Consider the following 15,541-nt stretch of genomic DNA (forward strand, 5'->3'; position numbering starts at 1 on the left):
CGGTGTAGATGAGGCTGGGTCAATGGAAGGATTTTCCCGTTGCCTTAGCTACTATGTCTTACAGAGGTAGATTACCTGCTTCGATGGAAACCCCCCCTTCCGTTGCTGTAGTCTATGCTACCCTGCTACAGTGATCCAGCTGCAGCGTCCTAGGTGTGCTGCTGTAACGCAGACATGGCCTAAGGCTGAGAACTAAAGATGTTCCCAGCTCTGCCAATAACTTTCTCAGGCAAGTATCAGAGGGGTAGCCGTGTTAGTGCCACAGGACCCTCTGTTGCTTTTCTCAGGCAAGTAACTTCCCCTCTCTCGGCCAGTTTCCCTTAATAAAATGGGAAGTTTTTGTGCTGCTTTGGTGTGATTCTTAGATTAGGATAACATCAGCTTAAAATAAAAATGATCTCTTTGGAGAGAGATTCTGAGATTGCTCACCTAGTGGGGCGAGGAGGTAATCCTTTATACCAGGAGTAACACGCTGCTGAGAAGTGTGAGGCCATCTCCTCCTTTTGAAGCAAGTGTGCAACTTCCAGTGGTGCTTATTGCATGGACAGGCCATAGGTAAATCTCCCAGAACGTCAGTGGGACAACAGATCTCGATGTTGTGCTGATCTTCAATGTAGCTGTGAATTGTCCTCTATTCAACAGCAGGGTTGTTGTGATCGACTGTATATAAAAAATACACTGCTACCTCGATATAAGGCAACCTGATATAACACGAATTCGGATATAACGCGGTAAAGCAGTGCTCCGGGGGGGGCGGGGCTGCGCACTCCGGTGGATCAAAGCAAGTTCAATATAACGCGGTTTCACTTATAACGCGGTAAGATTTTTTGGCTCCCGAGGACAGCGTTATATCGAGGTAGAGGCGTATTTAAAATCCACTATTTCCATCTCTGCCTCCTTCACCAAAGAAGAGCGAGAGAAAGGCAAGCAATCCTTGAAACAAACCACATTTCTACACGGCTGGAGCTCTTCTCCTCCCAGGCTGTCACGTGAAGGCTGGCTGTTCACTGACAGGCACAGAAAGCGTTAACAGGGGTGTTGGATCTCAGTAGTAATGTTTCCATAGCTTCTGTAGCATAACTGCTGTGCAAGCCACCATTGGCTGAATGTGGCCTGGTTTCATTTGGAGGGGGGGGGCGGAAATAAACCATGTTCCTTGACTGCCATTTCAAATCACGCTCTCTGCTGTATGTTGCAGCTGCAGCCCAGCGGATATGTTTTTATTTTAAGGTAACGGGATAACTCCTCTTGATTAAACCCAGCACGAGAGAGAAATCGGGAAGGCTTTTCAGAATTCCAAGTTAAATAGCTGCGGTGAAGCGAACTGCTGCCGTATGCTTTTTGAAAACCTTCTTCCCCCAATGGCCCATGTTACAATGAATCTGCAACTTGCCCCTCTCTTGGGTCTTCTGTGATCCTGATCAGTTCATGCCATCAAAAATCTCACGGTCCTTTTTGGCAGGGATAGGTGGCTGACCCTGGCATCTTGCTCATCCCCCAGTTGTGGTCTCAAGATATCAAATCCCTGCAGTTTCATTTATGGTGGGGAGGGGAGGTGTAGAGCTTTCCTTCACTTAACATTTCTCCACTCTTGTAAAGCACTTTGAACTCCTCCAAAGTACGCTAAAGGTTACTGCTAACTTCCCATCCCGAACGGTTGTTTAGGGTTGCAGCGCACTGTTAAATGGCTACCACAGGTCGCCACGGGGTTGACTGCATTTTAGTGATGGATTAAATGATCCTGGTGTATTAGTTCTTTTAGTGCTGAGAATGTGATCAGCATTGCGCAATTCAAATACACAGAGCAGTCGGTATAAAATGTTGACCTCGTCGATACTTACCTCTGTAACCAAGTCAAGGGTACAATATGATTGTCCCTTGCATTGGTGACTAATGTGTAGTGAGGATTGAATCTGCATCCCTCTAAGTCCTTGTATTTGGGTAAAATCCTTGTAAAGACAAGGCCGTCTGTAGTTTTCACTCAAGTTAGCAGGTGAAGTTAAAGACTTACGGAGGGGCCTCGGGTTTACCTTGACGTGCTAACTCATGGGAAAACTGCAAACTGTCTTGTCTTCATTAGGATTGTGCCTCATATTAGCTAACTTGAGTTATGATCGCACCCGTTTTCCTAGTGAAGACTTACCTCAGCTGGGCTTAAACTCTGGAGCGTCCAAGGGTTTAGCTTTGTTCCAGGAAAGGAGTCAGATCTTGTGTCCCCTGATTCAGCTATGTTGGGGGGGCAGTACTCTCTTTTGGGGAGTGCAAGGTGCTGAAGGAATGTAAGCTCGTTACCCCTCGTCACATCAGAATTGTAAAGTAGGAAAATGCGCTTTTTCCCAAAACTGGCTTCCAATGTCATCGTCAAAGTAGATTTTAATCCCGCAGCCTGGAATCCCAGTGTACGGTTAAAAGAAACTTTTGAAATGTTTTCCATTAAATCTGGCTTCTTATCATATGAAAGAATGAAACTTTTTTACTATATGCAGTACATCAAAGTTATGAAGTAAATGCACTAAGCAAGAGAGGGGAAAGTCCTATCTAATCTCATCCGTCTCGGATATAGGAATAAACTGGTTGATTCTCTTTAAAAATCCTGTGACCCATATGCCTTAAATGAATACAGTCTGTCCTGCGTTGGTTGGCGATGGTTTCCCTACACAAAGCTTTTTCTAATGGATACCTGAGAGCAGTAAACTTGTTAGAGGAAAAAGACTCACAAGCTGTGCAACTTAGTCCATCATGAACTGGCATCTTCCTTTCAAGCTGGGCTCTCAACAGGTTTTTCTTTCTGGTTCTAATGTTTTGTTTTTTCTTCCAGAAGAATGCCTGTAGTAAAGGCTACGCTGAACGGGAGGCACCTGTGCCATGTCTGCTGTGCTCCGTTTAGGTTTGAATAAGGAATGCCTGCAATATTAATTAAAAAGGTTCAACTCCTCTCAGACCGTTGAGGTTCAGCCTTTCTGAGAGTGCATGGCAGGCTAAAATTTCTGCAAGATTGTACAGCGCTGAAATATTGATTGGAGTCAGGACACCTTTTTAATAGAAATGATCCCAGGGCACTTTACAAATGTAGGCCCTGATCCTGCCCATGCTTAAAGTGAATTCCTGTTGACGTGAACACATGAGTAGGGCTATGAAAATGAATCGGCCTGCTTATGTTTAAAGTTAACCACGTGTGTGTGTTTGCAGGCCTGGAGCCTTGGAGATGGGTCCTGTTGCAAAGTTGTCACTGATCACAGGATCAGTCCTCTTAACCATGCAAGATGCAAGCTATATGAGATGCAAGCTGTATATGGGGCTTATTTAACCCTTGTCTCCCGCCCCCATCATGCAGCCTCCTCTTGGGTGAACGTGGCCTCAGTTTTAGCAGCATGAAGTGACGCTGCACAGCAGTTTAAAGCAGGAAGTGAATAATACCATAACCAACTAAAACTAGAGGAGAACTTTAAGTAGGCAAAAAATACTCACCTGTGTTGAAGGCTGGCCAGGACACTGGGTTAGAACACCCATTACTCTTCTACCTCTAAGATAGTTGGCTCACAATTAAAGGGCAAAGCATACTTCTGTGATGTCTCTCTCCATATGAATGAATTTTGCCAGACAGAGCACACCAAGGTATATAAGGGGTAGGAAGACAATTACAGCATTGAACATACATGTAAAACGTGAAATAAACAGGCTAGACTATAAAGCAATAGCAGTTTAGCTAATGCCGTGGCTCTAGGGAAAGGTGATAGAACCCATCCCGCCCATGAATTGCATACGTCTGCATATTGCTACAAATCCGCAAAGCACGAAAAAGACCGAGGTATCGAATAACCATTGTGACAAAGTTCAGGTAAATGCAATTGCCCCTTCCTTGCAGTGTAGCTGAAGAGTCCATACAGTTTTATATAGTCAGTGAAGCTATCCCCAAATCCTCTGCAAAATACAGTTACCGAGCTAAATAATAGCAGAAAAAGAAAGGAAAGGGCATAGGAACAGCACAAAAGAACCATGTTCAGGATACATGCAAGGAGCACAGTTCAGATAGTCGGAGCTACCGAAGAGAAAGATACTAGGGTTTGGGTTTGGTTTTTCTTCTCCCCAACATGAGGAAATTGTTTTGGTTAAGGCCAGAAGGGGACATCATCATCATCTAGTCTGACTACCTGCATAGCACAGAAATTATATAATGTTGTGTATATACTAGATTAAAAAATGATCTTTAAATTGTTCCATTCTAAGTTGCCTGATAAATTCTTGGCATAGTGTGAGCAAACAGCTCAAACCGTCAATAGCTGGTATGTCTTCCTTAGCTGCTGGCTGAAAATGTTCTTGTGCCATGCCTGTGACACTGGTACGTGGGTGCCATGTTACTTCTGAAGTGAACTAACCTGGCTATTGAGTGGCCCCCCAAAAATGATTCTGGTGACTCAACTGAATTCCCAGTGGAAAGGTGCCTACGTCACTAGAACTACTGCAGTTGAGGACAGTTCCAAGAGACTGGCCAAAGATTGAGTAGACCACAGATACTTGGCTGTCCTGTAGGGGACGGATTGAGACACATTGATCATGTGGAAGAAATTAGGGTGCTTGGATCCTTTTGTGTGTGAATAAAGAGTTCAAATATTCATCCAGAATATACCAAAGGAAAATGTAGCTTGAGATTCCCACATAGGACTGTAGCTTGCTGCTTGCCCTGGAAGATAAGGAGAGGAAGAGAAAATAGACTGTCAGTGACCTCAGTAGAGTGGTATGGAGGTTGTATATCTGAGCCTCTTACCCTCTGGTTGATGATAACATGGCTAAGAAGCCTGCATGTGTCGTTCCGTTCCCGTTTCTCTTGATTTGCCTGCTTCAGATTGAGAATCAAGGCAAAAGGATGAAATACGTATTTGCCCTCCAGTTCTGACTGCTTAAAAATAATTGGGCTTGGACACTTCTGCGCAGTTAATGACCAGCTGGAGGGACAGAGGGCTTTTAGCACAACTGGCCACATTGGGAAATGCATGAATCGGAGCTGATTGGTGTTGACAGAAGATTGGCTGGGTGCTTTGAGCAGTGTGCTTGAAACCTCTAGACTTCTTGGCAAAGCTTGCTCTCCCTATCCCTTCCCCATTGTGGCTCAGCCCTACCTTGGAGATGTTAGGTACCTTCAACCACTGTCGGAGGTAACAGCGGGGGGTTCAGTTTCCAGGGCCCGTGGCTTTCCAACCCAAGACTACCACGGAAGGGGCCAATTGTGATCATGGTTCTTATGATGCAGGGACGGGACTGAGACCCACCATGATTAGTCCATGTGAGCTGTTGAGCAGTTATAAGCGGGCAACCTTCATTCACCCCGTACCTAGACACCGAGCAGTAACTTAATGACGAAAGGTTCTGTATCCCTGAGCAATCCAGCGCCTCTTTATTCTTCCAGCTTTCTAGGAGCGTTTTTCAAACAATGAATAGTATTAAAAACAAAACCGTTTGTTTAGTGTAAGAAATAATGCTGGAATACCATACACAGCTCCACTCATCTGTTTTGTTCCCATTGCTGATTTCCCCTCCATCTTAGTTATTCAGTCCAAATGCTGTATTTATCTCTGTTTGTATCCTGCAAGTAATAGTTGTGACGAAGTGGGACTGTTCTTAATGGTTCCTCTGAATACTGTGTGGGTGCCTCAGTTTCCCCTATGCATTTCTTAAGTCTCCAGTGTGCATAAATGGCCGACACTGTGTATCCTGGCAACAAATGGCTGGGGCCCTTCCCCCCTGCAAGGAAATAGCTAAAGGTGAACAAAGAAATCAGGTAACCTCCTGGCCCGGGAAAGAGACAAAGGCCAGAAAGGAGGGGCTGCAGGGGGTTTCAGTTGGGAACTGGCTGGGGACGGAAAGTGAGGGCAGACGGGGTGGTCTGGCTCGCTGGGCCCCAGAATGAACCCGGCTGAGTAATCCCGTTCTCTGTACCTACAAGCTGTTTTAGACCGTGTTCCTGTCATCTAATAAACCTCTGTTTTACTGGCTGGCTAAAAGTCACGTCTGACTGCGAAGTGGGGGTGTGGGACCCTCTGGCTTCCCCGTGACCCTGCCTGGGCGGACTCGCTGTGGGAAGCGCACAGAGGGGCATATGCTGAATGCTCCAAGATCAGACCCAGGAGGTGAAGCCGTGTGAGCTTCTTGCCCTAAAGACAGTCTGCTCCAAGGGAGAGGAGGCTCCCCAAAGTCCTGACTGGCTTTGTGGGGAGCCGTTCCAGAGCATCGCCCGGGGTTTCCGTAACAATAGTATATTAGCTTTTGGGCAAAATGCCTGTATTCAAGCCTCTCCAACTGATTGGATGTAGGAGAGGGCTTCCAAAAATGAATAGGGCCACAGGCCTTAAATCTGTAAGTCCTAGTCTTTCCGCACAATCATGATATCCCCTGAATCGCTGCGTCATGGATTCTGCTTTTACTACAAGAAGAAATAATCAGCCTAGTTTTAAAGATGTTCATCCTAGCATCTTCTCTGAGAGGAGCTCATGTCAGCATCAGAGTCCTAAGCAGAACTTTATCTTGAGGTCTGTCCTCTGGAAAAGAACCTCTCTGCATGCATGTCCTTCACTTGGACTGCAGTGAACTGCACAGCCAACTGAAACGCATCAGTTCTGCAGGCCTTGGGAAACAGCAGCGTCGGTGATGACACGGAATGGTGCTGGTTTAGCAAATCTTTGTAACATGGTGGCTTTAACAGAGAAAATCAAGCAAAGGATTTTAAGCAAAGCCGAATGCCGTGCTGTTTGCGTGGCGCTGGAATTTGGCATTTGTTTAACATGTAGCCGCCTTTCCAAAACTGGCTCTTGTGTTTGGGTCCCCCCGTTGTTGGGTGCCCAGCATAGACACAGTGGGCCTGCTTCTTTGAGAGTTGCTGGGCATCTGCCGCTCCCAGGTGCAGCCCAGCCCCTCTTGAAAATCAGACCCCAGGCATCTCAAGTGGAGATGCCTGAAATCTGGGTGCTCTTAGGAAATGTCCCTCTCATTCTAGTCACGTTTTTTGGAAATCAGGGCCGTGAACTCCTCCGTTCAGCTGCACAAAAACCACCCCTCTTATCTCACTGCCAACTTAAAGTAAAGTTGGCTTGTTCCTGAAAGATAACAGAGCTGTGGCTCTGTCAGACCAAGAGAAGGGCTGAGTTCCAGACTCGAAGAACCCCTCCCCAGGAACACCCTGCTAGCAGCAACTTCCTGTTAAAATTAGGGGCTTGAGTCGCTGGGAAAGGGAGGCGGAGTGTCTCTTCAGACTCTCAGCACCAACTTCAGGAGCAGACCCATTAAAGTCAATGGGATCACTTGAATGCTTAAAGTTAAGCATGTGTTTAAGTACTTCATAAACGGGGGCTTCATGTAACTTAAAAGGGGATATCATGGAATCTTAGGGCTTGAGTCTCTTCCCATTAGATCTTCTAGGCCCCTTGTCTGTTCCCTATGTAACTTGTTCTTAGTTCAATCAAATAATACTCTGGTTTACGCTCATAGAACATCATATTCTTCAGAGCATCCTTGTAACACTCCTGAGTCAACCCCTCTGGTTCTAAATGCCAGGAAATTGAGTTAAAATACACACCCCCCACAACCGTGACTCTGCCCTCTTGGAACGACATCATATAGCTCTTGGCTGAAGCCCTTTGTAGCTCCATCTTCCACCCTGAATAACTTCTAAAATATTGTTTCTGCCAAGGAGCAGTGGGTTGCAGACATTAGCTGAGGTCAATCCTGGTCTCAGCTTGGGGAGAATCAGAGCCCTAGTTTGAACCTGGGGTCTGTGCAAGAAAAGTTATAAGCACCATAACATGTTGATACATTAGTTTTCAGGGGGGCTATATCTTAGGAATCCCTTGCTCAAACAACTTCAAATTTGGACCATAACCCTGCAGCAGGGCCCTAGGAGGGACAGCGATTTTCCACCCTAAATAATTCTCTCCCTACTAGTTATTGATGCCTTCAAATACTTACAGATGGTTACGTGGTCTTACTTGCTTCCTCCCTCAGTGGTTGCTTAGTCTAGCTGTACATATTGGTATTTAACTCAAATACCTGCCTCTACGCAGAACTGAGCAATGCAAGTCTTCTTTCAAGTGTGTGTGTTTGTTCTCTTTAGCGTCCCCATATTATTATTATTTTTTAAACTGACCTCAGACTTTCACTGGTGCTGAGCTCCAGTAATTCTGGGCTCCTTTGAAAATCCTGCCGCTTATTTAGCTACCTAACTGAGACCTGAGCTCTCCGTTGACGCTTGTCCCCTTATGTCCAAGCAGGAAGGACAAGTTGTAAATGTTCATAACTGATGCGTCAGTGTAGAAAATAACAAAACAAGATTAATCTGTGGAGGGTAGAAGGGCTTGTGGTCCTTAATAAGAGCTCTGAGGTGCTATGATAATACTCATTATAAATAAATATATGTGGGAAATCATTTAGAAAGATTTGATCAGAAGGAAGAATGTGGAAAGTAGTTATGCTGACCCAGACACACACAGGACTGTAAACTGGAGTTTGCAGTATGACAGCAAAAAGACCAGTGCAAATTTTGAGGCTGCACCCATGAAGACATCACATGACAGGGCAGGGAGGTATTTGTCATCCTCTCTATAGCTCTGATAACATCACTCCTGGAATTTGAGCAGGTATTGGACACCAAAAGGTATCAGGAATTCAGAAGAGAGCTGAGTGATGCATTGTAGGGAGTAATCCTTTATTGGATGGACTGGACGAAGTGAGAGGTCTCTTCCATCTCTGACGCTTATGTATCTTGTCTTTTGTTTGTGCTCCCTGTAATGCCCTGTCTGATTAGCAGAATGCTGGATACCTAAAATACTCTCCTGGTTTGCATTTTGTAAAGATTCCTGCTGGGTTGTTGACGGTCTTCCTGGGAGGTGGATGTACCCTATAGCATTTGTGCTCATAACTTCTCTGATCACTGCAGACCTACCAAGCAGTGTTCTGGCCCGAAGCCTGAATGTGCAAACGTGTCCTAAACGTTTAATTTTCTCCAGGATGCGCTCTACTGATAAACCGTGTTCAATTTTTTTTTTAGAAGCATCTGGAACAAGGGGGGAAATATTAGCGATTCTTGGATTAGATTTCAGCTGTTGCTTATGACTTAACTAGTTCCATGAAACCACTAGTGAGATGTAAAGTAACTTGATCATTTCCTCCTGCCCCCCCCCCCCCCCCTTGACCTGTTTCGTATCTACCTGGATACATGGGGCTCAAGAATATGGATGACTATATGCTGCCAAATTCAAGCTGGAAATTCTATTCCTGAGTCCTGGAAATGTTCCTGATTTAAATCACTCTTCAGCATGGTGGGGGCAGAGGAAAAATAATCATCAGAGACTGCGTGTTTTTTGGTGGTGTCTGCCATAAATTGAAGCAGATTTATGATGCTGGAGCAGAACTAGGCCACTTTCTAAATAAGCTTTTTAAGACCAGGAATTGGTAGGGGGAATCTCTTAAATGCTCTCCGTTCTCTCATCAGTATTCTGATGGGGATTGGAGAAAGGAATTCCCCACAACCTAGTGTAAGAGCAGATCCCAGAATGTTTAAGCTGGCAGCCAAATTTTTACCCCGTTATTTAAGGGATAAACAGTAGCTTAGGTTGTTTTATGAGGTCCTTGCCTGTTTTTCCTCAGGGTAAACAGCTGATTAGCTTGCCCTCATGGGAGCCAGGTTTTGCCACAGCGTTGAAATGCTCTCTGTTATTTAAAGTGAGTTTTAAAACGTAGAAAACATTCCAAGGTTGTTCCTTAGCCCATCTGGGGTAAACTTGGAAACTGGAATCCTGGACTATGACCACCAAATGTCTAAAGGACAAAAAACGCTGGCACAAACTGGCACCCAAGGCTGGGATATTTAAAGGGGTCTAATGACTTAGATGCTTAGCTTTCCTTGACCATCAACAGACGCTGGGCGCCTGACTCCCTTAAGCCTTGAAAATCCCATCCCTAATTGGCAGTCTTGGAGGAGAGGCTAAGAACTGGAAACCTGATCCTGTCTCCAGAGGAAGCTCCTACCATGTCAAATGTGAGACTTGGGTCAGCGTGGAGGAAGCCGCTGTCTGCGCCGGATCTCTCTGTCCGTCTTTGGGGCTGTCAATGCAGCAGCCATTGCAAGTGCTCGATTCACTTTACAGAACTGTACTTAAATACGTGTTTTTAAAAAAAGTCTGTTCTAATGTCTTTGCAATAGAATGGATTGATTTGTAAAGAGACCCCAATGGAGCTCGCTGTTCTTCATGGAGTGGAGTCTTGCCCCTGCGAGAGAGCCCCATTAACGCCAGTGCCCTTCCGCAAGGGCAAAAGAATACACCTGCATGGGACAGCTTTCGGGATCAGGGCTAAAATGCCAGTCCTGGTTCATGTACAATGGCATGCCTCAGCCAAGAGGCTAGATTGTGATATTGTGACAAGCCTTCATCCATCAAATCCGACGGATGTTAGAGTCGCAAATTGCAGAGTGAGCTGCGTTTAGACTGGCTGAGAGCTCTCTTGGAGTATAATTTATCATATTAAACTGTTTCAGAACTTCCCCTCCCTTGTCCTGACACAGCAGTTTTCCCCCACCCTCAATATCTGACATCGCAAACAGAGTCTGGGTACGTGTCCAAGGGGGTTTCAGATTGAAGGTGAATACCAAAGTACAACCGTTGCACAAGGTTTTCAGACCATGCATACAATGGGCCTTAATGTGTGCTGATATTTGGGGAAGTCAGCGTTTGGTGGAGGCTGTGTGTGTTAGGGGGCATTGCTGTATGTAGGGTCAGTGAAATATTTGAAATCACATTGTATTCGCATTGACAGCTTCTATTTGCTGACCTCTGCATTTTTTTTTTAAGTGTTGGGCTTAAGGGACCACCAGATCCTCAGCTGTTGTAAATCAGTGCGGCTCCATAGCAGTGTGGATTTACACCAGGTGGCATCTTCCGGGCTAGATCCTCATTGTGTTTACTTTCTATTCACAAATGCATGGATTGCCGTGTGTGTTGGTATAGAGTGTGATCTTCTGGCCAGTCACCGATGCTAGCAGGTGTCTTCACCTTCTCAGGGCAGATGCAATCACTGGAAGTGAGGTTGTTTATAGAGGAGGCAGGTTCTTTGAATCACTTTCCTTTCCATCACCAGAGTCTTGCCTGGGTTCCCCCCTGAAAGTTCCTCGTTGCTGATCTTCAGCTGCGTATTGCGAAAGCCGCGGAAATGCTCTGTATGCTGGGCGTAAAGGGTGTTTACGTGCTGCTGCAGCCTGTGGCATCTACAAGCTTTCCCAACAGCTTTGCATGCCCGCTGGATAAGATGCCGGAGAGTACAGAACTCCACAGATCATGACTGGAAGTGGAGAAACACTTTCCCATAATGAGCCAGTGGGGGTTCGATCTGAGAACCCCCATTTTGGGACGTCTCTATTCATCCCTGCAGGCAGGATGGGAGTATTTGGTGTTCAGCAGTGTCAGATGCTTCAGGAAAGTCCAGCAGGGTGAGCATGGGTCTATACAGACTAGGGACCGATTTTTTCGGTGTTTGTCCCGATAATTTGTCCCCAGAGATCGGTCGGGACGCAATTTGTCCCGATAATTTGCTCCGCCGGCAGTTTTTCTGTTTTGTTTGTTTTTTTTTCTCCGCCGGAGGCAGGGTCAGCTTTTTTTTGCTCTGCTGGTGGCGCCCCCCCGGTCCCGATATTTTCTTCCTCTCATCTGATCACCCTAATACAGACAGCAGGAGGGTATCCACCAAGGCAACATGTGTTGTGTCACTGCCATACCCTTGCCTGAAGCCTGGTGATGAGGGGTCCCGATACAGGCAACAGGCCTTGGAGCGTATTTGTTTTTGCTAGCCTCTCACTCCGGAAATGCAGGGTGGACGCCAAGCAGTGCGTGGTGAGATCTCTCGCGTCCGTTGAAGGGGAGGTTTGCAGGACTGGGTCCATAATCCAGCATAGCTTGAGGCAGGAAGTCATGGAAAATCATTGTGGCTGAGGGATTTTTCATCAATTAGGGTGAGTATTTTCAAAGGGGCCTAAGGTTGAAAGTCAGTGGGAATTAGATCCCTGATTCCTTTTGCGCCCTTAATTTTTTAGGTCAGCCTTACCTTTCTGAAGCACCTTCCATGCTAGGATCTCAAAGAGCTTTATAAATAAAATAAATAAAAATAAAAAAATAATGGAGCCATCCCATCTCCTAGAACTGGAAGGGACCTTGAAAGGTCATTGAATCCAGCTCCCTGCCTTCACTAGCAGGACCAAGTACTGATTTTGCCCCAGATCCCTAAGTGGCCCCCTCAAGGATTGAACTCACAATCCTGGGTTTAGCAGGCCAATGCTCAAACCACTGAGCTATCCCTTCCCCCATCACAAACATTAATGAATTAAACCTCATAACCCCTCACCCCAGAGAAATAGGGGGCAATATTGTCTCCATTTTACAGATGGGGACACTGATGCCCAGGGAATGGAAATGTTTTGCTCCGAGTCTCTCAAGCCCATGCCACAGCTGGGAACCTAGATTTGCCTCTCCGTTGCATGTGGTAATCGCGGGAGCATCCTTCCTTTTAGATCCAGCACTCTCCCCAGGACTCCCAAAATGGGGAGCACATCTACCCAGTTGTTAGAGGAACTCCAGCTACCTGGATAAATGATATAAGTTGAGCTTCCTGTTTCTTCCAGCACATAACCGAAAACCTGCTTTTTAAAATCTCTTTCCTATAACGGATGCATCCATTAACTTTATATTGATATCCCTAGCAGGGCGTTTGCCTAAATTCATATGACCGGGGAACCTCTGGATTCATGTCATGGTTGAGTTTGATGTAGGAAAGGTGGATGCATGAGTCCCGTGGTTAATATTTTGGGGGTTTAAAGGAGTATAGCTCTGTGTGGCCATTCAGGTAAGGGAACAGGTCAACATGCTGCAGGAGACGGACATGAGGCCGTGCATTTAAAAAATTTCCAGTCTGAATAATTCAGGCTTGTAAAGGGACAGCGTAGTCAGTGAGACAACAGAATACCAGGCAGAGCTGGTATCTGGTAGGCGGACTGAGTGAATCCAGCTCATTTCTCTTATCTCCTTCTATGAAAGTGGCTTTAAAAAGAGATGACAAAGCCGTTTATGCTCTGACTTTGATAATTACAGAGTGACGAGCCTGTAAATTCCTGCAGTGCTCACTACAGGAGGGCCAGCGCCGCGTCAGCGTCAGAGTTGCGTTTGAAATAGCTGCTTTCTGGCACCTCCTTTAATTGAAGTGGCTTTTCTTCTGTCGCCATCACTGTCAATTGGCAGTTGAAGCAGTCCTCCTCCGAGGCCTGTTATCAAAGTTCCCAGCGCTTCTCGGTAGGCTTCTAAATGGCACTCTTCTTAAATGGAGTTATCCAGGCTGGTTTGCTGCTGATAGATAAAGACCGTGTTCAGGCGGGTTGTGGCAGAGCATCCAGACACCACGGAGATACCAATGCTGAGCTGTGGAATTGCTCTGTAAGAAGCAGAAAATCTGCTTTCCAGTTAAACTACCCCAGTGTACATCTCCAACCGATCGTTTATTATAATCTACTTTGCCCTTCCCGAATGTCGATTAATCTGAGACTGTCTAAGCATTTTACACCCAGTCATAGCACCTTTGTGCCTTAGATATTCTAGTCACTTGATGGATGAATAAAATGGATCACATGAGTGACATAACCAAAGGACCTAAACAAGTAGGGACAATCAGTCTAGCTCCTTCCTGTTCTAATAGCATACAGTGTGAAGTGAGATGGATGTTGAATCTCTTTAACTATTGAGTTTTTTTCCCCCAATCTCAGCTTGGAGCTGCTTTCACAAATATAAAGGATAGCTTGTAAAGGACTTCAAGAACGTCAAGCCTAAACTGAGAGGAAGGTAGCACAGTCTACTGGTTAGAGCAAGGGGTTGGGAGTCAGGAAACAGAGGGTTTGATTTTTCCAATTTGCCACTGACTTTGTGTGACCTTGGGAAAGGCACCTCTCGGCCCCTCAGTTATAAAACGGGAATAATACCCGCCCTTTTTAAAGTGCTTTGAGATCTTCTGATAAAAGATGTCACGGAGGTGCAAAGTCTGTATTTTTATTGCAGGGGAAACAAAAATGTCAGAATCACACATGCGATGCCCCTGAGCTTCACCTTGGGCACTGTATTTCTTGCCTGCATCTGCAAACTGAGCGTCATGTGGCTAAAGACTTCCCTTTTCTCTCTTTGCAGGAGTACATTTGCCCCAGATGTGAATCTGGCTTTATTGAAGAAGTGACAGATGATTCCAGGTATTGTATATGCTCCTGAATGTGTGAGGTCAATTGCTAATATATATATATTTGTAATCAATTTGTAAGTTGTGTATTGCAAGGCATTTAAATGCTGTACCTAAAATAAGGGAAAATGGGTGCAAAATTAAAACAGGACCTATTTATATCAACTGATAGCAGTGACAGTTATAGAACACTTATTAACACACTCATCTCCCCAGAGTAAAACAAACAGTTATTGTGACACTGGAGTGATATTGACAAGGAGAACTTCAAGGAAGCCCCTTAATAAAGAAGTGGAAGTTGTGAGGTTAGTCTCTGCTTGTGTCCGGTAGATCAGTGGTTCTCAACCTTCTTTCATTTGCGGACCGCTACAAAAATTTGAATGGAGGTGCAGACCCCTTTGGAAATCTTAGACATGGTCTGCAGACCCCCAGGGCTCCACAGACAACAGGTTGAGAACCACTGTGGTAGATGAGTGCTGTTATGGATTTGGGGATATAATTGTTAATGCCAATTAGGCAAGTTCACCGAGAGGAGATTTAAACCTTTGTGGTTGCAGGTATGAAGGTTAAAAGTACCTTTTCTCTCCATCTAAGGTACTTTAATTACTGTAGTGTCTGAGCACCTCTTATTCTTTAAAGTTATTTATCCTCCCAACCCCCTGTGAAGTGGGGCAGTGCTGTTATTCCCACGCTACAGACAGGGAACTGAGACACAGACACGAAGGGCGTGTCTATGCTAGTGCATCGCAGCTACAGTGCTGCAGCTGTGCTCCTGTATCACTGTTGTGTAGACACTTCCTGCATCAATGGAAGGGGTTTTTCCATCACTGTAGTTAGTCCATCTCTCCGAGAGATGGACTAACTACAGAATTCTTCCATCTACCTAGTAGTGTCTACACCGGGGGTTAGGGCTAGGGGTTAGACCTAAGAGACTTGTCCAGGCCACAAACAGGGAGTCTGTGCCGGAAGAGGGGATTGAACCCTTGTCTCTCAGCTAGCTCCCTAACCGCTAGACCAGGGGTGGGCAAACTTTTTGGCCCGAGGGCCACATCGGGGTTGCAAAACTGTATGGAGAGCCGGGTAGGGAAGGCTGTGCCTCACCAAACAGCCTGGCCGCTGTCCCCTCCCATTTCCTGCCCCCTGACTGCCTCCCTTGGAACCTCCGACCCATCCAACTCCCCCTGGTGGTCCCCTGACCACCCCCTCCTGGGACCCCCACCCCAACCGCTCCCCCCCCCCCCCCCGGGACCCCACGCCCTATCTAACCCCCCTGCTCCATGTCCCATGACTGCCC

General features: G+C 46.0%; 1 protein-coding gene across 1 annotated transcript in view; it reads left to right on the top strand.

The window, feature by feature from the left end:
- Window positions 1-15,541, top strand: part of RNF115 (ring finger protein 115) — a 47,685-nt gene that overhangs the window by 3,680 nt on the left and 28,464 nt on the right. Inside the window, exon 2 of the mRNA XM_054010430.1 lies at window positions 14,202-14,260. Coding sequence (XP_053866405.1) covers window positions 14,202-14,260 — 59 coding nt within the window. The remainder of the gene's footprint in view (window positions 1-14,201; window positions 14,261-15,541) is intronic.

The sequence above is a fragment of the Malaclemys terrapin genome, chromosome 21, assembly GCF_027887155.1.
Source record: "Malaclemys terrapin pileata isolate rMalTer1 chromosome 21, rMalTer1.hap1, whole genome shotgun sequence".
Lineage (NCBI taxonomy): Eukaryota > Metazoa > Chordata > Testudines > Emydidae > Malaclemys > Malaclemys terrapin.